Source organism: Salvelinus alpinus, chromosome 37 (genome assembly GCF_045679555.1).
Source record: "Salvelinus alpinus chromosome 37, SLU_Salpinus.1, whole genome shotgun sequence".
In the NCBI taxonomy this organism is placed as follows: Eukaryota; Metazoa; Chordata; class Actinopteri; order Salmoniformes; family Salmonidae; genus Salvelinus; species Salvelinus alpinus.
Genome location: NC_092122.1, coordinates 8,202,772 through 8,227,427, shown reverse-complemented (window position 1 = coordinate 8,227,427; position 24,656 = coordinate 8,202,772). Strand labels below are relative to the sequence as shown.

Below are 24,656 nucleotides of genomic sequence, written 5' to 3'. Positions count from 1 at the left end.
GCATTTAGAGCTGGATCTGTGTGTCAGTTTGGTAGACTGGAGAGTAGTGAAAGAGCAGGTAGCCTAGCGGTTAGAGCGTTGGGCCAGTAACCGAAAGGTTGCTAGTTCGAATCCCTGAGCCAGGTGAAAAATCTTTGTGCGCTTGAGCAAGGAAGTAAACCCTAATTGCTCAAGGGTCGCCATTGATGATGGCTGACCCTGACTGTGACCCAACTCTCTGAGGGTGTCTTGGGGAGAAAAAACACAGGAGAAGGAAGTTATTATTATGTTTCTGTTTGTAGGCTAGTAATCAAGTTTGACTTATGTGAGTTTATAAAACTCAAGTTAACTATAAGGATTAACAACCATAACCGGGATCCCAGGACTGGGAAATTACAATATTTTCCCCCAATGTCATACTGTACTAATGCAATTCCACAAAATATACATGTGCAGCAGCAGATTGGCAAAACAATTAAATAGCACATTATCCAAGCAGGTTGTTGCATGGAATCCTAGTATATATACTTCACACTGTCGCCATAAATTCAAATCACACACACAATTGACACTGCCGGACTGCACACAGAGACCCGAACAAGTTTAGAGGTTGAGTTATCAAAAGCATGTCAAAATACCGCTAGAACTTTTCCCGGCTTCACTCCGCTGCCCATATGAGAGCTTCCGTAGAGAATGTGGGATCAACAAATGTTACGAGAGTAGATATGGATATTTGTTTTTAGAGTTGATCCCCATTTAAGATGCCTTGAAATGTAAACAATTTCCTCATCATCTCTCGGTTATTCATGAGCTGACCTGCTATCTGCATAATCATCAACTCGATTTTGCCAAATATAAGATATTATGTAATTTAGTTGGTTATTTAGCAAGCTCAGCAGCTTTGGGGCTTTGACTTTTGTTTGACTGCCGTTGTAAAGTTTGTATGCTTCGAAAACGCTTTTAGCCTACTCAGGGTGCGTCCTGAGCGTGTCGCGATAGCCTGGCCCTCGGTCTAGGCTACTATTGAAATGCGCTGAATTAATTGAGGAACATAATAAAGCTCCGAATTCATGAACGGCTATTCAATTCACAACAATGTCATTGGCTATCAAATTTACTCTATCATTACTAAATATCAGTTTCACTTACTGTGAAATCCTTACATAGGCTAGTGGCGCAGCCAAGCCGGCAATGCACAGACAATCTTATTTTGGGAGAACCCTGGTATAGCGAGTGTCTAAATGTTGGTTTTAAACAGTTTATATAGGCACTTCCGATTTTTACCGGTATTTCCTGGGACTCTTGGGATAAATATGAATTATTCCCGATATTGAAACTTGGTTGAACACACTTACACCTTTATAATCCCTTTATGAACACTTAATGACTCATGGCAACATCAGCTTTGCCAGTCTGGCAGTTATTCAGTAGCAGGAAACGAAGACACTGGCGTTATTGGCCAAATCTGCCTGACATCATCACCCTGTTTGCTTATAAATTATGCAATGTCCTGGACTGGCTGTTGCATGAATAAATGCAACAGTCTTGGATTGTCCCGTGTCCTCGCTTCTGAATAACCGTTTTGTTTAGAAACATGGGTTGTGTAGAGTTTAAAAGCTTCATAGATAATACATAAAAGGGATCTGGATCCAGCTTGTATCTGTTTTGCAGTGGGATTTGAGTTTGGTTTTTATAGCGTCATTCTCTTCTTGATTGTTATGCACAGCTCCATTACCCAACAACCACTCATAGCATAGCTCTGCGCTCGAGTATCCAGCTTTATATAGTCTAGTGCCTTCCGCTCTTACCTAGCTGTAGTGTGTGTTCTGTATTCCACCGCCCCCACTACTTACTGCCCTGCCAGTGTAAATGCGTTGTACACACACACACACACACACACACACACACAGCTGCTCTCCACCAACCAGCACATTATGTAAGAAATGAGCGTTCTCCATCCTTTCTATTCACTGTACAGAGCAGAGATAACATTCTGATGCCATGGGACAGGTACAGTATGCAATTTTGCGCATGTGTCACTCTTTTTGATCATTAACTTCCTCTGACGAGTAGTGCTGAAAGTATGTTACAAGGCCACTTGCATTCATCTCTCACCTCTTTCTTTCTCTCTCTCTCAGAAGCTAACCAAGGACCAGCTGGCTGAGAGAGTGCTAGCAGAGGACAGGTGAGTGTGGATACATGATTGTGTCCTAGTTACATGATGGAAGTAGTGTACTTTTCTCTGACATATGCTGTCTGTGTGCTGAGATGTATTTTCTGTTAGGAGGTTAATGTTGACTTTGTTTGAAATGTTTAGAACGTTGTGATAGAGGCACACGGTAGTGAATTGCTGCAGCGCTCTCGTGTGTGTGTGTGTTCCAGCACCAGCCTGTTACCAGTACTGGAGGAGGAGGAGGAGGGCATACAGGAGTCGGTGGTGCAGGTGCCTACAGTGGAAGTGGACTTGTCAGGTAGGAGGAAATACAGGAGCTATGGCCTCCTGCCAAGTGTGTGTGCGTGCGTTTGCATGTGTATAACACTTCTTTCACCGGCTCTACAGGGACAGTCAGTCTGGCAGGGGACAGAGGCTCTCAGACCATGGATGGACTGAATGTTGCGCCCACTGACCTGTCACAGGGTTCAAGGGATGCTATGACACCTGACCCCTCAGGAGCCAAAATGGACTCCCTGGTTCTCAGGAGCAAGTTCAAGAAGGAACTGGTGAGCTGTCTATTTAATGATATATGGCTCCCTGTCTCAAATGGCACCCTAATCCCTAGTGCACTACAAGGAGTTCTGATCAAAAGGAGTGCACTAATCATTTGAGATGAGAGCTCTGAGATAGTGAGAACTTTGCATAAATTGTATCATGACCTTGTGAAAATGTTGTCTTTCCTGCCTTGTTTGGGAGTGAACATTCTTTCACTTAAGTCGACTGCTTATCTACACAGGGAAGCACTTCACAGCGCTCTGGCAGAATGGATGATTGTACAGATCTAGCTAGGTATACTGTAGTACTATGTGACATTGGTTACTGGATACAGTCTGCTAGATCGTTAGAATCGTGTGTGTCTGGGGCGGCGGATAACAGCGAGACCGAGAAGTGTGTGTACAGTGAGGGAGAAGTGTGTGTGTGTACGGAGTGTGTAACGTTCACCACAATCATCCAGGAGCTGTCTCGCAGTATGGATGTCATCGAGGAAGGGAAGGTACAAGAGGACCTGAGTGAAACCAGTGTTACCACAGAGAAGGACAGTGAGTTAACCCCAGATACCTCAGCTGATAACGTTCCTAATACTTGTATAAGTCTAATTACTGACTGAAGTCAAAATTAAATTGTCACGTTGTGTGGTTGATTAGAAAAACGATATCGATCTCTTTCTATTGTAAAAGAGAGAATAGCAAGACAAATGTTTCTCTCTGTTTCTCTGTGTGTGTCGTACCAGTTGAAACCTCTGTTGTTTCTGAGGACGCAACCGTAGGGGACAGAAGCAGGTAGGCTGCTCAACATACAGTACCTCATATTTTAAAGATGCATTGCAAGATAATAATATAAATGCTCTCAGGTACTGTGACACTCATAGCTGTTTTCTAGTGACACATACTCTGTTTTCCTCATTGCAGCCTGTCCCCTAACGACAAGGAGATTGAGGTAGTGGTAAGCGTTCCAACATTTTCTTTCTCTTGATTATCTCTGTATGTACCATCATAGAGCTAAGGCTGTGTTGTCTACCTGTCAGACGGAGTTCCAGCGCCTGTCCCTGGGCTTTAAGTGTGACCTGTTCACCCTGGAGAAGAGGCTGAGGCTGGAGGAGAGGTCACGGGACCTGGCCGAGGAGAACGTCAGGAGGGAGGTGTCCAGTTGCCAGGGACTACTACAGGTGAGAGGAAGGGACTGGGTAGAAGGGAGACTTCAACCACATGTAAAGGGACAGGTTGAGGAGGGAGACACAGGAGTGAGGTGTCCAGTTGCCAGGGACTACTACAGGTGAGAGGAAGGGACTGGGTAGAAGGGAGACTTCAACCACATGTAAAGGGACAGGTTGAGGAGGGAGACACAGGAGTGAGGTGTCCAAATGTAGCTGTCATGACCTGCTACAGGTGAGAGGGGTATACAATTTCCTTTTTTACCTTCCTCGTGTCTGCTCTTCCCAGGCCCTGGCCCCTCTGTGTGAGGATGATAACCAGTCTATGGAGATCATCGAGAGACTTCAGAAGAACCTGGACGTCCTCATCCAGTCCATGACCAGAGTGTCCAGTCGCTCAGAGATGCTGGGCGCCATACACCAGGTACAGTACAATTGAATTGCGTGATTTGTCCCCCTCTCTCCTCACCTTTTGAGGAGAGTCATATAGGTAGACGGTGTAGGTCGGCGTCTGTGTGACGTCTCTCTCCCCCTCCAGGAGTCTCGTACAGGCAAGGCAGTAGAGATAATGGTCCAGCATGTAGAGAACCTGAGGAGGATGTACACTAAGGAACACGCTGAGCTCACTGAGCTGAGGGAGAACATGTTGCAGAACGAGAGGTCCTTCGGCTCCCACTCTGGAGGAACACACTCCGGTGAGGAACACACACACACACACACACCTCTATCTTCTGTTTCTTTCTAATACGGAATATTTTTCCTTTTAGATGATTTCAGAGGCAAGAAGCAATCTGGAGCAACGTCCTATAAGGTAGGTCAGTTTAGGCTCAGTGTATATGATAATGTGCTGCTGTTTTAGTCACTGTAGTAATCACTGTCTGTGCATCTGTACACTGTCTTGTATTGTTTCCCTATTCCTCCTTTCGTCAGGCATCAGCCCGACGGGTCAGCATAGCAGCTATCCCCCGGTCCGGTGGTGGAGGGGGACCCATGCATTTTGACATGCCTAATAAACTGCAGGACACCACCGAGACGGAGGCGGAGAGACTCACCCGCAGATCTCCCTGGTAGGTAGACTGCAGCACTGTGTGGGGGAAGTGGGGAGTTGTTGAAGTATATTTTAAAACGCAGTCTTGACCCTGTTTTGCAAAACAAATGATTTCCGAGGAAGAAATTTGCATCTAGGTGTTTGTAAATTAGGGGCCTTTGTTAAAACTTGCGGGATGTGTGGAATGTGTATGCATGTGGTGTGGTTACAGGAATGTGACAGGGAAGAGCACGGGGCGTCCTCCTCTAAAGCGCTTTGTTAGCTCCGGGGCTTGGGTTGAGACTGACGAGCCCTCACTCATGATGCTGATGAAGGGGTAAGGGCTGATATCGGCTGTGTGGCAGAAGCGCGCGCGTCGCACTTTACCTCAACCTGAAAACAAACATTTTACATTTAATTTGCCCAACCATGTACTGTATGTATGTATGTAACAAGTCTGTAGGAGAACAACCTGCGTACATAACAGGCACATGTGGAACATTGACTGCAGAGTATCTGCGTGCATGCAACAAAATGTGGGTCCTAAGTGTGTGTTGTGTTAAACAAGTGTGTGTGAGACATGCATTACAGAGTGTCGGTATGTATTTTTGTGTGTGTGAACCGTGCATGCCCACCCCGTCCCACAGGCCTGCCTACGACGCAGACTCTCCTTCAGATGAGGAGAGGAGGGAAGTGCCTGTTCAGAGGAAGTCCAGTCTCACTGAGCTGGGCAACAAAATCACTGCCCTGATTATGCCCAACAAGACGTTAGTAGTGAACCAACTACTAGTGTTTCGCTATCATCTACAGCCAGGCAGCACTGCTTTTTACTGCTGGTTAGGCTTAGTAGCTTCTCTGCCGCTCCTGAGCCTTATACACTTTTCACACCATCGTGCCCACCTGAACCATACTGTACTGGCTCAGATAGTTTTTTCCGCCAACTACCGTGGATGCGTAACGAGGCCAGAGCAGTACAGTTCGGCTTGGCTCAGTAGTGTGAAAAGGGTTCTAGATGCTGTAGCCTGGATCTTTGTCTGATTTAGCCAACTGCTTGACAGATCTAAAGCGGTTGGTTAAATCATAAGCACATCTGGCTTCCAGGCTGTGCTGCTTTAGGTCTAGGGAGCCAGACTCTGGTCCAGATTGACTGAGCAGAAAGAGAAGTGTAAACAATATAACTGGTCTAGAGCAAACGCTTTGTGAATCTGTCCCCTGAGACAAAGCAGTCTCTGGACATGTGGTTCTGGTTTCTGCTTCAACCAAACTCTCCTTCAGCTCTAATCTCTTCCATCCATTCCCATCAGGAGAAATAGTGTGCCTTTGTGTGTCCTGGGGAGTGTATGTGAGACATGTATCGCCTCGCCGCTCAACATGCTCTAGTGCTGTTTTTCTATTTTCTGTGTACCAGGTGTGTGCTACAGAGAACGCTTTGGAGTGGTGGTCAGTCCACGCCGCTAACACCATCCTAACTTAGCCTAGGCGCCAGTCTGTTTCTGCATCGCTACATCACTGCTTTGGGAAGACGGACAGACAGCTGGCTAAAGCAGACTGACTGTCTCATCCAGACATTAGCTTGGCTTCGGCTAACCCAGGCTAAGTCTTACTTTGGCGTCCATTCTAAATCGTCTCTTTCCCTCTCTCCCACTCTCTCTCCAGTCCCATCCTGGCAGAGCAGGCCGCAGCAGCCCCGTGTTTGGGCTCCTCCCGGCCTGCGTCTGCAGCCAGCGGGTCCCGGGGACTGTGGCTCTGGCTGGCCCTAGTAGTGGTCCTAGCAGGCCTCCTGGCCCTCCTAGCCAGCCTGGTGCTGCAGCCGGCCGTGGATGGAGCGCCCGTGGGGACCGGGGACTCCTGGGTGACCATCCAGCAGCTCCTGTGGCCCTACACAGGGCTGAGGCACAACGGACAGCCACCGGTTTAGAGGGGCTATGGCCCCAGCAGACAGGGATGGACGGGCAGGCACCTGGGTATGGTCAACCCCTGGAAGGTCTTCTGCAACTTGAACCATCACGTGTGTGAAGACAGAAGCAGTCGGTGTGTTGGTACTACTGACCACCACAGATTTCCTATTGGTGCCTGGAGACATTCTACAGCGCCGTTACGGAAGGGGGATTGTAATGTTGGCACAATGTTGACCGATCAAGTCAAGGAGGACACCAGCATTGGGCTGTCCAATCATGTAGTGGACTTCAGCGCATGCTATCCAATCACGTCACACCTTTGAGCGTTTGTCTGTCCATCATCCTATGGACATCAACATGCTTGCTCGTGGACAGTGGATTTAGCCGTTTTTACTTTTTAAAACACATTTCATAGTAAACTTCTGAATCTATTATGGCATTTGCGGTTGCCTGAAGAGGCCACCATTTTAACAATTAAAATGCAATTTTTTTATGTTTTAATTTATCGATTGACAGCATTAGACTGTGTGGGGATATGTGTATATCTATTATATTGCGTCTGTTTTTGTTAACTCACACAAATGGTTTTTACGTGCTCACTTATGAAATTCATCCACTTTTGTATGTTCCAAAGAGGGAGTCAAACTTTACACAATAAAGGAACTTTATTCTACAGAAATAAACTGGTTTTTCATGAGGGTCCATCTGTTGTAAGGGATAAAGTTCAGTGAGCAGTCTGTCATACCCACGATGTTCCGCACAGAGTAGGTTGAAGTTGCCGCTAACCTACCTGATACAAGATCAGATATACATATTCCCCCTAATGGTTAAAGTTATGATCGGGAATAGTTCAATCTGATCCTAGATCTGTGGTTGTTGGCTACTCCTACATAGAGCTTGGGGGTCTAGTATCTACTGTAGTCAGGAGTATGTGAGAGGCCGTGTAACACGCAGCAGTCTGTGCACGGCCTCGATGAACAGGTGGTGAGAGCGTCGTTCCTGTCCGGCGGGGGACATGCCGTCTCGGAGCATGTGCAGGAAGGTGGAGTGGAACTCGCTGCCGGGGTCCAGCTCTGGAGAGAACGCCTCACTGTGTTCCTTGATCCTCAGCTTTTGGCTCCTCTGGGCCCCCAGCAGGTACATACACCACAAGTCCTCTCGGACCGGGACTGGGTCTAGGTGCTCACACACCTGGGAGAGAGGTTAATTCTACGACACACACACCACAGCGACACTGGGATGGCTGCTAGGTGCTCTCACACTTTGGAGAGAAGGTGTCAATAGTAGGGTGAATATCCTGTCCATCTGCATGGAAATGTCAGTACTAGAGGTGAATCTCGATCAAATCTAGTCTGTCTAGTGTTTCCCCTATATGCACTGCAGCTCTTTCCTGATTCTGAAGCTATTTCTGTTACTTTCTGGGGAGGTCCTCTATCCAAGGACTCTGAGTGTGTTTAAACAGTATGCATCTCTAAGTGTACCTGCAGCACCAGATGCTCGTGGCCACACTGCGTGTTCCACTGGCTCCAGGAGAAGGCGAAGGCAGAGGAGAGCAGGGCCATCTGTTCATACACAGCGTGTTCTATCAGAGGGTCCTGGAGAAAAGGTTAATGTTATGACAAGCTTTTCAACTCAACACCATTTAAGCCAAACCAGATTTTCTAGAGGGTCCTACAAGGGAGGAGAAAGATACCGCATTAGACGTTTCTACACTCCAACCTACTGTAGTTTTCACAAAAGAAATTTCAAAAAAGAAACGTCCCTTTTTCAGGACCCTGTCTTTCAAAGATAATTCATAAAAATCCAAATAACTTCACAGATCTTCATTGTAAAGGGTTTAAACACTGTTTCCCATGCTTGTTCAATGAACCATAAACAATTAATGAACATGCACCTGTGGAACGGTCGTTAAGACACTAACAGCTTACAGACGGTAGGCAATTAAGGTCACAGTTATGAATACTTAGGACACTGAAGAGGCCTTTCTACTGACTGAAAAACACAAAGAAAGACGCCCAGGGTCCCTGCTCATCTGCGTGAACGTGCCTTAGGCATGCTGCAAGGAGGCATGCAGATGTGGCCAGGGCAATAGATTTCAATGTCCGTACTGTGTGATGCCTAAGACAGCGCTACAGGATGGACAGCTGATCGTCCTCGCAGTGGCAGACCACGTGTAACACCTGCACAGGATCGGTACATCCGAACATCACACCTGCAGGACAGCAGTTCCTGGTGCCCAAGTTACACCAGGAATGCACAATCGCTCCATCAGTGCTCAGACTGTCCGCAATAGTCTGAGAGGGGCTGGACTGAGGGCTTGTAAGGCAGGTCCTCACCAGACATCACCGGCACAAACCCAACGTCGCCGGACCAGACACGACTGGCAAAAAGTGCTCTTCACTGACGAGTCACGGTTTTGTCTCACCAGGGGTGAAGGTTGGATTCACGTTTATCGTCGAAGGAATGAGCATTACACCGAGGACTGTACTCTGGAGCAGGATCGAGGTGGAGGGTCTGTCGCGGTCTGTGGGCGGTGTGTCACAGCATCATCGGACTGAGCTTGTTGTCATTGCAGGCAATCTTAATGCTGTGCGTTACAGGGAACACACCCTTCTCCCTCATGTGGTACCCTTCCTGCAGGCTCATCCTGACATGACCCTCCAGCATGACAATGCCACCAGCCATACTACTCGTTCTGTGTGTGATTTCATGCAAGACAGGAATGTCAGTGTTCTGTCATGGCCAGCAAAGAGCCCGGATGTCAATCCCATTGAGCACGTCTGGGACCTGTTGGATCAGAGGGTGAGAGCTGGGCCATTCCCCCCCAGAAATGTCCGGGAACTTGCAGGTGCTTTGGTGGAAGAGTGGGGTAACATCTCACAGCAAGAACTGGCAAATCTGGTGCAGTCCACGAGGAGGAGATGCACTGCAGTACTTAATGCAGCTGGTGGCCACACCAGATACTTAGTTTTTATTTTGACCCCCCCCCTTTGTTCTGTTCAGGGACACATTATTCCATTTCTGTTAGTCACATGTCTGTGGAACTTGTTTAGTTTGTCTCAGTTGTTTAATCTTGTTATGTTCATACAAATATTTACACATGTTAAGTTTGCTGAAAATAAACGCAGTTGACAGTGAGAGGACGTTTATTTGTTTGCTGAGTTTAGGTTTTTGGTTCAACAGTGTTACAAGCAACATGAATTGTGTGCCCACATTGCTTTGTGTAACATGCATCATCTAATCCACAGTATGCTGATGGCACTCACCTTTGCGTTTACGCTGACATATTTGTCGGAGTATTGGTTGACGAAGATGTTGACCCCGGCGCTGACCATGGCTTTCTGCAGTACAGAGGGACTCATCCACTGGCCCAGGATGTGGTTCAGTCCTCTCTCCTGGTCTGACTGGAGCATACACTTGCTGCCCTGTCAGAGAGATGAGTCAGGATGCATTATGTCATGGATTTGGGTAATGCCTCAATAGAATAATAGCCTCGTTTCCTTCATTACCACTGAAAACATTGGCTAGATTTCCACAATACTGTTTCCCCAGATATGAATCACTGAGGAATGTTCACAAATAGAGGAAGCCATTTTTGACTGTTGAGATGCACCCAACAGTGTCAATGGAGGAGATGAAGCATGACAGATTGAGTTCTTGCCTTGATGGTGATGCTGACTTCAGTGAGGGCTGCGGTGATGGTGAGCAGGGCAGAGTCCTGGCCCAGTGGTCTGAGCTCCCAGCTCTGGAACGGCATGTTGGCATACGAGTCCTGTAGAAGCGTGAAGGCGTAGAACGAGTCCATCTTGAACGAGATCTTCCGCTCTGCCTGGTCGTACGACGTCTCACTGATGCAGTCGGTCTTCCAGTGCTGACCTATTGATTGACAGATCATTTTAGATGTGTTGACTAGACATCATGGCTCTCAATAATGTAGAAAAGGGAATCATGTTAACTCCACACATTTCTATCTGAAAGTTCTGTACTTTTTGGGTAGAGTGCCCCCCACAAGGTAGGAACTACATTCAGATTCTGGCATATGTTAAATACATGCAACGGTATCACTATCAGTCCCATGTGGAGCCTGTCCAGTTCTCCAGGTGTCTCTCACCTTCAGGGTCCCAGCGGGCCACCTGGGGGTCCTCCAGGAACAGGACAGAGTCAGGCAGGGTGACTGTGACCCCTACAGGGGGACAGGTCAGGACCCCACTGTCCTCCAGCTTCATGGAGGCAGAGCCCTGGATCTGAGTCTGCTCTGTGGGGTAGGGGAATGGCTGCAGCCCTGTGTCCAACAGCTGGGGGTTGGGGCGAGAGACACCAATGTTAACTCAGAGAAATAAAGCTGGTTCTGTTACTTTCCTCAAGGTTATCTAGTCCCCTTGATTAATGCATCATATACACTGCTCCAAAAAATAAAGGGAACACTTAAGCAACACAATGTAACTCCAAGTCAATCACACTTCTGTGAAATCAAACTGTCCACTTAGGAAGCAACACTGATTGACAATACATTTCACATGCTGTTGTGCAAATGGAATAGACAACAGGTGGAAATTATAGGCAATTAGCAAGACACCCCCAATAAAGGAGTGGTTCTGCAGGTGGTGACCACAGACCACTTCTCAGTTCCTATGCTTCCTGGCTGATGTTTTGGTCACTTTTGAATGCTGGCGGTGCTTTCACTCTAGTGGTAGCATGAGACGGAGTCTACAAGTGGCTCAGGTAGTCCAGAGCATGGAGGCGCTACCAGGAGACAGGCCAGTACATCAGGAGACGTGGAGGAGGCCGTAGGAGGGCAACAACCCAGCAGCAGGACCGCTACCTCCGCCTTTGTGCAAGGAGGAGCACTGCCAGAGTCCTGCAAAATGACCTCCAGCAGGCCATCCTGGATGAGCTGCACTACCTGAGCCACTTGTGTGGGTTGTAGACTCCGTCTCATGCTACCACTATAGTGAAAGCACCGCCAGCATTCAAAAGTGACCAAAACATCAGCCAGGAAGCATAGGAACTGAGAAGTGGTCTGTGGTCACCACCTGCAGAACCACTCCTTTATTGGGGGTGTCTTGCTAATTGCCTATAATTTCCACCTTTTGTCTATTCCATTTGCACAACAGCATGTGAAATGTATTGTCAATCAGTGTTGCCTCCTAAGTGGACAGCTTGATTTCACAGAAGTGTGATTGACTTGGAGTTACATTGTGTTGTTTAAGTGTTCCCTTTATTTTTTGGAGCAGTGTACTTTATCAAGGAGTTTACACATTCAGTAACCCACAGACGGGGTGCCCAGTGAAACTCCATGGAGTACATTACACTGAGTTGTAGGAAGGGAAACTGCTGTCAGAAAGGGCACTTTCTGAACTATACTGAACATAAATATAAACCCAACATGCAACAATTTCAACGAGTTCCATGACCTACAGTTCAAAGGAAATCAGTCAATTGAAATAAATTAGGCCCTAATCTATGGATTTCACATTAATGGGCAGGGGCGCAGCCATGGGAGGGCTTGGGGTGGCATAGGCCCACCCACTGGGGAGCCAGGCCCAGCCAGTCAGAATGAGTTTTTCCCCACAAAAGGGCTTTATTACAGACAAAAATACTCTTCAGTTTCATCAGCTGTCCGGGTGGCTGGTCTCAGATGATCCCGCAGGTGAAGAAGCCGGGTGTAAAGGTCCTGGGCTGGCGTGTTTACACGTGGTCTACGGTTGTGAGGCCGGTTGGACGTACTGCCAAATTCTCTAAAACAACATTGGAGGCGGCTTATGGTAGAGAAATGAATATTCAATTATCTGCCAACAGCTCTGGTGGACATTCCTGCAGGCAATGCCAATTGCACGCTCCCTCAACTTGAGACATCTATGGCATTGTGTTGTGAGACAACTTTACGTGTTGCGTTTATATTTTTGTTCAGCATAGGTGCTGTACTTGGTGGTTTTGGTTCACCTCTCTCATCTCCCATCCATTGAGTTGTTGGGACTGTGGCGGCAGACGGAAGACATCGCAGTAGAAGACTCCTCCCAGGGGCGTGTACTGCTGCAGGTCAACCACCTGACCCTCATAGCTGTCAATCACTGGGTCCATCGGGGTAGGGGCGGAGTCTCCCTCACCTGGACAGGACACACGTACAGGTGAACGTGGGAATCACAATATGGAATGAAAGGGGCAGATTAATTCTCAAGCAGTGTTTATAGTAACATGGCTACGGTTGCAAAATTCTGGAAACTTTCCCCAAATTCTATTTTTTCCCCAGAAATCTTGTTTGAAGGACTCCTGGATTTCCTACTTATTCCTTCCTGATTCCAGGAATGTTGCAACCCTAAACATGACACTAAAAAGAATCCAAACAGAACAGTGAAATATATAAAGGGAATGTTATTTGACCACTTTGTCCTCTGAGCCAGTTGTAGTCTCACCTGAGTCATCTCCCTCTAACATTGTATCTATCTGACTCCCATTCTCCTCCAGCTTCTGTTTCACATCCTCCAGCTGCTTCTGACCACTCCTCCTCTCCTCCTTCATAGATATCACACTCACCGCACTCTGACACACATACACATGGATGCGCACACAGACGTTAGCCTATGTCACTTTATTTTTTATTCATTCATCCTTTTGTTTCCAGCTTACCTTCCTGCCTTCAGACCCTCTGACAGACTGCACCTCTTCCTCTGCATCTCCCTGCTGTGTGCTCCCTCTCCTGTCACCATCTCCCTCCGTCTCCTCACACTCCCCCACAGGGGTCTCTCCCTCCAGAAGGGGTTCCTCCCTGGCCCCCAGGCCTAGGGACATCCTGCTGGGGTTCTGGCTTTTCAGGTTGGCCAGGTGAGACAAGTGGTCGTAGTGGGTGTGGAGGATTCTCACAGCGACGTCACTGACTGCCAGCTGTTTGGGCAGCTCAAAGCCCAGCCCCACCTCCTCGAACTGGAACCCTTTAAACCTGGAGAGCCACAGAGAGAGAAACACTGTCACAAATTGAAAATACTAAATTGTTCTGTTTTTTCTTTACCCAACACATCCATAAGAATGGGTTTGAGTAGAAACAGACTGGTAGCAAGGAGACTAGATAGAAAGTCTCTACTTGTATGAAGTGAATAGAACGAAAATCAGACATACGTCTGTGACGTGCCTTGGGTTCTTGTTAAGGTTGGCCCACAGACACAGTGTGATGATGTCATCCTGGACCACTGTCTGCATGTTCCCCGTCTCAATGTCTGAGTGAGCGTTGGCCCACTGTGGCCAGGGAGAAACACACAAACAGACATCAGCAAAACATGCTCATCTTACATTACAAAACTTAAATACAGTCGCTTCCTAAACAAACTGGCAGACATGTTTTCTGCATGTCTTAAACATCATCAGCACCCCTACCATGAGTATCTCCTCAGTGCTGTGGTCAAGTTTGGATTGGATGAGAGTCTGGATGGAGAGCAGGGTCTCCTGGTACCTCAGGGCATCAGCTGGTTCAGGCTGGTCCCTCAGCATACCCTCCAGCTCGTCTAGCAGCTGCAGGCGGAGATGAAGTGCAGCCATGTTTATGTTCATCATTCATTTGGTAGAATCCTTATACAGATCAATACCTGTCTCAAATAGAAGTGCTCTTGACAGAGTCACGTTAAGTGGGATCAAAAAGGAACAAGTGTTTTCAAATGAAAAACTAAATTGAGCGTTCTTATCGGACACATTCCGAACCGGTAGAATCCCCTTCTCCTGTTTCATGTCTCCATAATGTTACCCTGGTGTTTAATAGTAAACCTACCTGTAGAGCCAGGGCACACTCCTTTAGAACCGGTTTGATCTGGACCTCTGGGTCCTCGCACCACAGGTTGATGAAGGTGTTGATCTCCTGCTGGACTGACGGGTCTGGACTCCCGTCACAACGCATGTACCTGTCCCACTAGGGAGAAAACGAGCAGTGTTTAACTATGTCAAATGGGGCTCATCTGATTGATTTATCTACATCTACCAAGGCCATTACGGTAGTCTCTTGGACATGGTGTCTGGTAAAACCATAACATGAAGGCTAGGACTAGCATAGCTAATATCTTAGTAACTACACAAAAGTCAGGCCAGAGTTAGAGCTTTAGAACAATCACACACCTTGGCTTTCGCTCTGGAGTCAGTCTCCCACTTGGTGACTGCAGTCTGGTTCTCTTCCAGTAGATGACGCAGTTCGTTCAGCTCATCCTCTCTGCGATCTTTGTCCTGTCACAGAAAGCAAGCAATGATCACTCTTTTTCATTAGAACATTATGGACAGGTTTAACTTCAAGAGCCCTCTCTGTACACAAACACACCAATAACCATGAATGATACCTTTAGCTCCAGTCTCTGATGTTCCTCTTGCTCCTTTCTCTCTCTCTCCAGCCTCTCTTGCTCATCTTTCTCAGCCAGGAGTCGAGCCTCCTCTACACAGCAGAGGGGGGAAGGAGTCATGGGTCAAACATACACTCATGGGGCTACTTCAATAGCATGTACTGTATCTGATGTATCACTGTGCATACTATTGAGGCATCTATAATACAAATGGCAGTTCAATAACACAGATCAAATGGTGTACAAATGCACACACAGACATACAACAATTAGCCTATGACAGAGGTTTCGTTATGGATTGAATGATAATGAGAAATGACCAGTACCCTCTTCCTTTTGTCTTCTCTGATCCTCCTCTTTCTGAAGTTGCTCCTTTTCAGCCTTACTGAGCTTGCTTCCTTTCTTTTGGGCAGACTTGAACCAAATCAACAATTCAACTTAATGAACAAATGTAATCTATTGTGATCATAGACACATGTACAAACTACTGAATTCTTGCAAGTTGTGGGCATTACAAAAGAGAGTATGAAGGTAAAGAACATAGCTATCTAAAGAACTTAAACTCTGAGATGGTGGGGAGAAACTGAGAACATGATATCATATCCAATTTAGCTAGCTATATCTACTAGGCCTAGCTTGTTAAATCTCTCATGAATCAATATTATGCTTTTCATAACAGTAGTTAACAGTTACCTTTGCATCCTTGGATGGCTAACAAGGAAAGAACATACAGAATATAAAGTTAGGGGATAGACTATTTAGCTGTAGCAAGATAAGGCTGAACGAAGCAAAAAGAGACAAACACAGACTTGCAGCAGCCTCATAATTGCAGTAGCACCTGCAGTAAAGAGAACGATGATTTGCAGTGACTTGCTTGCTAGCTAGCTAACGTTAGCTAGATTACTGAGATAACTCTGGTTTAGCTAACTAACGTTAGCGATGTAGCCAGTTTGTTGCCAGAGCAAGTACTTATGCAACTAGCTGTATCTAGCTACTTAATATCTTAACAACCTAACCAGATATTAATTTTCTAACTCACTAGTTAGATAAAGTAGCTAACATTTGTTTGAAAACTGCTCACCATTTTCTCTTGGTGGGATATCTGTCAGCTTTCAACTCTTTTCGCGTCCAAGTTACCATGGAAACGGTAACGCACGCACAGTAGGTCAATATTTTGCTTTGCGATATGTACAACGATTTATGGCGTTGTTTATGAACTCATAGTTACATTTTCATTGTATAACTTAAAATGCCCTTTTTTCAAAAATGTTTGTCATACAATCAAAATAAAACATCAATAAAAAGGCAAATTAAGTCATACAATCAAAATCTTGACACACAGGTCGATGTAAGCACGTGTTCGAGAGGTTCAAACCCATAATGTACTGTACATTTTTGTGCTTTCATTACATCTGGGAAATTCGAGGTTAAATCATGACGTCAGTGACCTTCAGGTCGCAAAGTCTGCGCTCTAGAAAGAGGCCTGAGTTGCCGACATGGAATTCCGAGTGGGATTACCGTTCAAAACGATTTTTCCAGGTTGGAGCTCGTTTTTTTCCGAGTTCTCAGTTATTTTGAATGCACTGCAGTCGGAAATAGGATTTTTCCGAGTTTCCAGTTGTTTTTGATACATCGGGTGCATATTGTCTCACGTCAGATCAGATGGCGTCACGGAAGAGTGATGATCCTCGTGCTTTCTGACGTAAGCCATTGGCCGTGTTCAAGAGGATCAAAACCGTATTATGGGTAAACTGTGACAGACCTACAAATAATAATGAGTCGTTATTTATGATGAAATGTGATTTGTAGATGAGTCAGTCGGCAGTCACCTGCAGTCGTTTTGATGCTCTCGAACACGGTCAATGACATAGGTCATAGGGTCTCCACCCACTCTGTCCGTTTTACAAAGACAAATATGATTATTCATGTTCTGAATCGTTCAGTGGGCTCCTTCTCTAACATTTTATTGAAACTATATCCCAAAACTCGGATTTCGTTTCCAAATACATCTGATAAGCACCGAGCTCTGTTGACATAGCAATGCAGGTTTCTCGTAACATCTTTTGAGGATTTTACATTTTGTGGTCGTCGTCTTCAAAGATGTTTCCGCGGGTCGCAAACTAAACTAAATCAGGATGACACAAGCTAAATGTAAATGGCTTTGAAAATAAAAAGCTTGATATACGCTCAGTGCTTCATTGGCATTTCACAGAGATACGCTTGTTTTTGTGAGAAATCTTTGAAAAAGAACAGGTGTAAAAACGGCTAGTTTTATCCGTCTGAGCGGTTGGCTGAAGATGCCCTCACCCGCTAGTAACTTAAGCTGACTATACTTTGGCCTGACCCACTACAGGCGGTCCGGCAAGAACCAGGCAGATCTGTCCATATCCAGAATTGTATTCTCTACTCTAGTTCACCAGGACACATTAGCGCGCACACACACACATATATAGAAACACAAGATCACTTCTTATTGCAGATGAACGCACAAAACACTTCTAGAAAACACGGAAAACTTTGCGTCCTCTTCAGCTGATGATCACTCTGAGCTAGAGTGGGAGGGGCCAGAGTCCAAATGTCCATTCGGGCACACCGATTGGCTGAAACCAGGAGTCCGTGATAGACAGCTGAGAAGGGAAGAAATCACCTAATAGTCACAATACCCATAAAAGCTAGCAGTCAAACAGGGAAATGGTTCCAATCGTTTTCCCCCCAATCATTTTTCCCATAGGGGATTTTAGAAACACTTAAAATAAGGATCGTGTTTTGTTTAGGTTTACCCTTGTGTGACGTTTTGATAACCGTGTAAGTGTCTCTAGGATTTTTGACCACTTTTTTTCTCTGGCCTCCATTGATTTACAGTAGTTACCTTAATTCTGGCCATCCTACAAGGGTAAAAACCTCAATAACGTTTGAATGAATTATGGTAGACATGATGTTTGGACCATTGGTTTTCTTAGAGGATTAAATACACAATTGTCCTAGTGGCCGTGTGCGAGAACGTCAGAACTGTGATGTAACATAGGTAAATTGGGACTGACTGACTGATCTACAATAGTGGAGGCTGATGGGAGGAGCTATAAGAGGATGGGCTCATTGTAATGGCTGGAATGGAAGAAATGGAACAGAGTCAAATGTGGTTTCCATATGTTTGACATGTTTGATTTCATTCCATTCCAGCCATTACAATGAGCCCATCCTCCTATAGCTCCTCCCACCAGCCTCCACTGATCTACAAATAATATTGTGTAGTTATTTAGGATACAAGGTGATTTGTAGATCAGTCAGTCTCAACTCGCCTTTAAAGTCGGCTTCAAAGTCGGACACGCCCATTATTTTACCCATTGGGTAAATTGTAACTGACTAACTGGGTGCATTTGACATTGCAGCCGTCTTTAAAGGCGAGTCTGTAGTAAATAACTATTCAATATTACTCGTAGATTAGTCAGTCAGTCAAAATTTAACCATGATACAACACCGTTTTATGCTCTTGAACAGGGCCACTGACTGACTCTACAAATAATAATGGGCACGTTCGAGCCGATCACCTTTGTCAAGTCGGTGACCAAAGTGTGTTGCATTATGGGTCCATCCTACAATCTAAGCTTGATGCCCTCAATCTCACACAAATTATCAATGAACCCACCAGGTACAACCCCAAATCCGTAAACATGGGCACCCTCATAGATATCATCCTAACCAACTTGCCCTCCAAATACACCTCTGCTGTTTTTCAACCAAGATCTCAGCGATTACTGCCTCATTGCCTGCATCCGTAATGGGTCTGCGGTCAAACGACCACCCCTCATCACTGTCAAACATTCCCTAAAACACTTCAGCGAGCAGGCCTTTCTAATCGACCTGGCCCGGGTGTCCTGGAAGGATATTGACCTCATCCCGTCAGTAGAGGACGCCTGGTTATTCTTTAAAAGTGCCTTCCTCACCATCTTAAATAAGCATGCCCCATTCAAAAAAAATTGAACCAGGAACAGATATAGCCCTTGGTTCTCTCCAGACCTGACTGCCCTTGACCAGCACAAAAACATCCTGTAGCGTTCTGCATTAGCATCGAATAGCCCCCGTGATATGCAACTTTTCAGGGAAGTTAGGAACAAATATACACAGGCCGTTAGGAAAGCAAAGGCTAGCTGTATCAAGCAGAAATTTGCATCCTATAGCACAAACTCAAAAAAGTTCTGGGACACTGTAAAGTCCATGGAGAATAAGAGCACCTCCTCCCAGCTGCCCACTGCACTGAGGCTAGGAAACACTGTCACCACCGATAAATCCACTATAATTGAGAATTTCAATAAGCATTTTTCTATGGCTGGCCATGCTTTCCACCTGGCTACCCCTATCTCGATCAACAGCCCTCCACCCCCCACAGCAACTCGCCCAAGCCTCCCTATTTCTCCTTTACCCAAATCCAGATAGCTGATGTTCTGAAAGAGCTGCAAAATCTGGACCCCTACAAATCATCCGGGCTAGACAATCTGGACAATCTCTTTCTAAAATCATCTGCCGAAATTGATGCAACCCCTATTTCTAGCCTGTTCAAGCTCTCTTTCGTATCGTCTGAGATTACCATAGATTGGAAAGCTGCCGCGGTCATCCCCCTCTTCAAAGGGGGAGACACCCAAACTGCTACAGACCTATATCTATCCTACCCTGTCTTTCTAAGGTCTTTGAAAGCCAAGTTAACAGATTACCGACCATTTCGAATCCCACCGTACCTTCTCCGCTATGCAATCCTGTTTCAGAGCTGGTCATGGGTGCAGCTCAGCCACGCTCAAGGTCCTAAACGATATCATAATCGCCATCAATAAGAGACATTACTGTGCAGCCGTATTCATCGACCTGGCCAAGGCTTTCGACTCTGTCAATCACCACATTCTTATCGGCAGACTCAACAGCCTTGTTTTCTCAAATGACTGCCTTGCCTGGTTCACCAACTACTTCTCTGATAGAGTTCAGTGTGTCAAATCGGAGGGCCTGTTGTCCAGACCTCTGGCAGCCTCTATGGGGGTGCCACAGGGTTCAATTCTCGGGCCGACTCTTCTCTGTATACATCAATGATGTCGCTCTTGCTGCTGGTGATTCTCTGATCCACCTCTACGCAGACGACACCACTCTGTATACCTCTGGCCCTTCTTTGTACACTGTGTTAACTAACCTACAGACGAGCTTCAATGCCATACAACTCTCCTTCTGTGGCCTCCAACTGCTCTTAAACGCAAGTAAAACTAAATGCATGCTCTTCAACCGATAGCTGCCCGCACCTGCCCGTCCATCCAGCATCACTACTCTGGACGGTTCTGACTTAGAATATGTGGACAACTACAAATACCTAGGTGTCTGGTTAGACTGTAAACTCTCCTTCCAGACTCACATTAAGCATCTCCAATACAAAATTAAATCTAGAATCGGCTTCCTATATCGCAAAACAAAGCATCCTTCACTCATGCTGCCAAACATACCCTCGTAAAACTGACTATCCTACCGATCCTCGACTTCGGCGATGTCATTTACAAAATAACCTCCAACACTCTACTCAACAAATTGGATGCAGTCTATCACAGTGCCATCCGTTTTGTCACCAAAGCCCCATATACTACCCACCACTGCGACCTGTATGGTCTCGTTGGCTGGCCCTTGCTTCATACTCGTCGCCAAACCCACTGGCTCCAGGTCATCTACAAGTCTCTGCTAGGTAAAGCCCCGCCTTATCTCAGCGCACTGGTCATCATAGCACCACCCACACATAGCATGCGCTCCAGCAGGTATATCTCACTGGTCACCCCCAAAGCCAATTCTTCCTTTGGCCGCCTTTCCTTCCAGTTCTCTGCTGCCAATGACTGGAACGAACTGCAAAAATCACTGAAGCTGGATACTCATATCTCCCTCACTAGCTTTAAGCACCAGCTGTCAGAGCAGCTCACAGATCACTGCACCTGTACATAGCCCATCTGTAAATAGCCCATCCAACTACCTCATCCCCATACTGCATTTATTTATTTTGCTCCTTTGCACCCTAGTATACCTACTTGCACATTCATCTTCTGCACATCTACCATTCCAGTGTTTAATTGCTATATTGTAATTACTTCGCCACCATTGCCTATTTATTGCCTTACCTTTCTTATCCTACCTCATTTGCACATGCTGTATATATACTTTTTCTACTGTATTATTGACTGTATATTTGTTTATTCCATGTGTAACTCTGTGTTGTTGTATGTGCCGAACTGCTTTGTTTTATCTTGGCCAGGTCGCAGTTGCAAATGAGAACTTGTTCTCAACTAGCCTATCTGGTTAAATAAATGTCAATTAAATAAATATAAATAAAATGGGGATAAAAATTGTCCGACTTCTGCCTACATGACGACTGCATGAACTTGACAAAAATCATGTGATCATGACGTTTTGACTGCAGTCCCACTGCAAGTTTCTGCAGTTGCTCTTCACCAACTTCATCCTGCAGCCATTGCCTGCATTGTGGGAGGCTACTGTATATTGTTACCCAATTATTAGTTGTTGACTCATGCAAAAGTAACCAAAGAAAATAATTGAAACAGGAACCAATTTTGCCATGATTAATGTATACAAGTGGACAAATTCATGTGATGTTTGAGGCCCTCACACGAATTGATTGTACAATGTACACATTATTTCAGTTTGTTAGTGTATGATATGGGGTTTGAAAACATGTTTATTTCGACATTATAAAGAAAAACGTATAAACAATGGCAACACTGCCATATTAATCTGAGTGTTGATGTTGGGAAACCAGATTAGTGTCTGACCTTCAGCTGTCACAGATGCACCTCCCCCGACTTCACTCCTCGACTTTCCTCTACAGTCGCTTGCTTTAGTCTTACCACTTAAACGCTCCCAGTGAGTAGTTATTTATGATGCAAGGTTCTTTGTAGATCAGTCATGCCGCATTCATGTGCTAGTTGGAACTAGGAAACTCTAACATGTCCGACTTGCTAACTGGTTGTAGTAATACGCGTGCCGCATTCAACGAAACAACAAGTAGGAAATGTCCGAGTTTCCTAGTTCCGACTTGCATGTGAACCGGCAAGGCAGTCGCTTGCACCGTCGGCTGCCTGCAACGTCTCAGATCGTGTCACTCCTATGCGACGCTCGTCCCTCAACCAGCTGTAATCGGAGAGAGTTTATTTCTGTGATCAAAGCCGTTCCTAGTGGTCTAACTACACTTATGAAAAGTCATCTTAATATTGGGAATGATCACAAAGTTTATCCAGAACTCAGATTGGAAGGCGTGGGCTTACTTGAGCTATCTTGTTGTAATAAATATATAAGACAAATTCTTCATTCACCAAACCAATTTACACCGAGAGGAAAGGTTTTCTGGAACATGCTTATTCCTGACATTGTCTGGAAAAATGCATGGTTAAGGCCTTACAAATACTGTATACCAAACAAAGTTAAGGAAGTGCACTTCAAAATTTTAAATAAGATATATCCATGTAATTCTATGATTTCCAAATTTGTGGCTATTGATGATATCTGCGTTTTCTGTGGAAAAGAAGGTGAGAATCTGTCTCACTTGTTCTTTGAATGTAAATTTGTGTCCGAATTTTGGGAAAACCTTGCAAAGTACTTATTTACCATTATGAACACTTGCTATATTTTTAACATAAAATATATAATATGTTACTATTGCAATGATAACAAAACCACTGAAATGATTGTATTTTTTTTTATTCTTGTTGCCAAATACTTTATACACAAACAAAGATTCCAAAATTCTATACCAAAATTACAAATTTTTCTGATTGAATGTAATTATCTTATTAAAACATTAACCCTAGTGAATAACAACAAGAATAACATCTTCATGAATCATTATAATAAGATATTTTCAGAGTGAATATAATTGCACTTAAATTGTTTATTTTGTGTTTTATTTTATTTTTATTGATATTTTTTGTATGTTTGAGCATTGTTAATACCTGTGTTTGGTTTGCTAGACATGTTTGATGTAAGTTGATTTTTGTATTATGAATAAATAAATAAAATATAAAAAATATAAAAATAACCCAGCTGTAATCGGGGCATGGCTAGAAGGGATCCAACTTTTGTCAAATTAACGTAAAAAGTTCATTTAATTTTTTTTATTTTATCTAACCCTGAACCATTTTTCTAACCTTATCCTAACCTTCTATGAAAAGTCAAATCTGATGTTAATTTGACAAAAGTTGGATTTCTTCTAGCCGTGACCCTGGAATCGACGCGCTGTTTGACGTAATGCTCCCAGGTAGCCAGTTTTCAGCAAGGTAGATAGCGTTCTGCACTGCACTGCGAGGATTTTATCGATAAGGGAGCCTAGCTATAATGTAATGAAAACTAAATTATATCGTGTGAATAAATCGATTACTAATAAAGCTAATTAATGTTTTTATAACCGAGGGTGTTTAGCCAATTACGTTACTATTAGCTGGCTAATCATTCGCTTTACCAGAGTGTTGCTACCTAGCCGCAGACTTTGTACTGTTACCTAACCTACCTGCTAAGTGAACAAAGGTAAAATGAGCTAAAATGCACTATGCATGACACACGGATAGCTAAATATTACAAGGCTCACAGGATACGTGATGTGACAACAATTAGACATAAGCATATTTCTTTTTGAGCTGTTTTACATCATCTGCTGAATAGTAATTCACCTGTTGAATCTTCTGTCCTTTTCTTCCATCCCAGTAGTGAAGGCTGATACTGTCTCAGGCAGTGACATGGCCAACCCTCTGAGGAGAGAGGTTAGACAGCTGTACAAGAATGTAAGTTCAACACTGACTGACTGCTGTCAATGCACCCACGCTTTGTTGTTGTTACCCACACCTACTTTCAATATGAGATTTGCTTCCACTCATGCAATCTTTTACTGTCTGTCCAAAACAATCCAAAAAAGCACTGGGATTATCACTAGTAACCTGCCTCCTTCCACTGACAGCTACTGCATCTGGGACGGGAATACCCCCAAGGAGCAGACTACTTCAGGGAGCGTCTGAACAGTGCCTTTATGAAGAACAAAGATGTCACAGACCCCAAGGAGATCAGAAAGCTTGTCAATTGTGGAGAGGCTGTGATTAAGGAACTGGGGACCCTGTACTATCTGAGGGAATATAGCGCCATGAAAAAGCGTTTCTACGAAGAAGAATTGTTAGGCCTGCTGAATATGGGCAGACCGACAGACTGATAGCCTAGATGGTTGGCAGCTGAATCTTCAGTATGCGGGTTGTTCCATGAATAGAGAACATTTTGGGTAGTGTAACTTGGTTCCCCCAAAATATTGATTTCACCTCATTTTAACATTCTGTCATGTTCAACTTTCTAAAAAAAAAAAAAAAAAAAATCATGTCAAGGGCTTAAATAATACGAATGACTAGTAAGTGCCATTAAAGTAACAGGGTTGACGTAACAGGTTTGAGGTTTGTCTTAAATTTGCCATAAATCCCCTTTCGACAGGGGCAATGGTAACTTGTTGCTTGCAACAGGAAGGGGGATTCGAAATGCAAGCTTCACAAAAAAATTAAATGTTTTAAAAATA

General features: G+C 44.9%; 3 protein-coding genes across 9 annotated transcripts in view; 2 read left to right on the top strand and 1 right to left on the bottom strand.

Moving 5' to 3' along the window:
* The window catches only part of LOC139565636 (inositol 1,4,5-triphosphate receptor associated 2-like), a 27,973-nt gene extending 20,520 nt beyond the window's left edge, over positions 1-7,453 (top strand). Inside the window, exons 24-37 of the mRNA XM_071386097.1 lie at positions 2,118-2,164; positions 2,362-2,450; positions 2,540-2,700; positions 3,150-3,234; positions 3,426-3,474; positions 3,604-3,637; positions 3,720-3,860; positions 4,135-4,269; positions 4,384-4,540; positions 4,613-4,656; positions 4,776-4,912; positions 5,105-5,209; positions 5,520-5,639; positions 6,529-7,453. Coding sequence (XP_071242198.1) covers positions 2,118-2,164; positions 2,362-2,450; positions 2,540-2,700; positions 3,150-3,234; positions 3,426-3,474; positions 3,604-3,637; positions 3,720-3,860; positions 4,135-4,269; positions 4,384-4,540; positions 4,613-4,656; positions 4,776-4,912; positions 5,105-5,209; positions 5,520-5,639; positions 6,529-6,790 — 1,566 coding nt within the window. The 3' untranslated portion in view covers positions 6,791-7,453. The remainder of the gene's footprint in view (positions 1-2,117; positions 2,165-2,361; positions 2,451-2,539; positions 2,701-3,149; positions 3,235-3,425; positions 3,475-3,603; positions 3,638-3,719; positions 3,861-4,134; positions 4,270-4,383; positions 4,541-4,612; positions 4,657-4,775; positions 4,913-5,104; positions 5,210-5,519; positions 5,640-6,528) is intronic.
* dnai7 (dynein axonemal intermediate chain 7) lies at positions 7,010-22,161 on the bottom strand. Of its 3 annotated transcripts, XM_071386098.1 has the most exons (17): positions 21,886-22,161; positions 16,164-17,709; positions 15,776-15,793; positions 15,409-15,496; positions 15,083-15,174; positions 14,868-14,972; positions 14,527-14,664; positions 14,139-14,273; positions 13,897-14,000; positions 13,398-13,707; positions 13,184-13,310; positions 12,714-12,877; positions 10,882-11,065; positions 10,432-10,646; positions 10,037-10,195; positions 8,252-8,365; positions 7,010-7,961 (listed from the first exon to the last, which is right to left on the bottom strand). In XM_071386098.1, the coding sequence occupies exons 2-17, from the start codon at positions 16,164-16,166 to the stop codon at positions 7,692-7,694; spliced, it is 2,226 nt and encodes a 741-aa protein (XP_071242199.1). In that variant the 5' UTR covers positions 16,167-17,709; positions 21,886-22,161; the 3' UTR covers positions 7,010-7,691. The 3 variants fall into 3 exon arrangements, with proteins under 3 accessions (XP_071242199.1, XP_071242201.1, XP_071242200.1); XM_071386100.1 differs by lacking the exon at positions 15,776-15,793; XM_071386099.1 differs by lacking the exon at positions 21,886-22,161 and having other exon boundaries at positions 16,164-18,154.
* LOC139565639 (electron transfer flavoprotein regulatory factor 1-like) lies at positions 16,564-24,656 on the top strand. Of its 5 annotated transcripts, none has more exons than XM_071386105.1 (3): positions 16,564-16,621; positions 23,810-23,886; positions 24,060-24,656. In XM_071386105.1, the coding sequence occupies exons 1-3, from the start codon at positions 16,579-16,581 to the stop codon at positions 24,303-24,305; spliced, it is 366 nt and encodes a 121-aa protein (XP_071242206.1). In that variant the 5' UTR covers positions 16,564-16,578; the 3' UTR covers positions 24,306-24,656. The 5 variants fall into 5 exon arrangements, with proteins under 5 accessions (XP_071242206.1, XP_071242205.1, XP_071242207.1 ...); XM_071386104.1 differs by lacking the exon at positions 16,564-16,621 and adding an exon at positions 22,271-22,638; XM_071386106.1 differs by lacking the exon at positions 16,564-16,621 and adding an exon at positions 23,326-23,445.

Bases quoted from the DNA above. Each gene is read 5' to 3' on its own strand.
- dnai7 (XM_071386098.1), bottom strand. The intron at 13,708-13,896 runs GCACGTCACAGA...GTGGCTCTCCAG, and splicing joins AACCTTAACAAGAACCCAAG to GTTTAAAGGGTTCCAGTTCG. The intron at 7,962-8,251 runs GTACACTTAGAG...CCTCTCTCCCAG, and splicing joins ACGAGCATCTGGTGCTGCAG to GTGTGTGAGCACCTAGACCC.
- LOC139565639 (XM_071386104.1), top strand. From the start codon at position 22,305: ATGAAAAGTCATCTTAATATTGGGAATGATCACAAAGTTTATCCAGAA. The intron at 22,639-23,809 runs GTGAGAATCTGT...CTTCCATCCCAG, and splicing joins CGTTTTCTGTGGAAAAGAAG to TAGTGAAGGCTGATACTGTC. The intron at 23,887-24,059 runs GTAAGTTCAACA...TTCCACTGACAG, and splicing joins TTAGACAGCTGTACAAGAAT to CTACTGCATCTGGGACGGGA.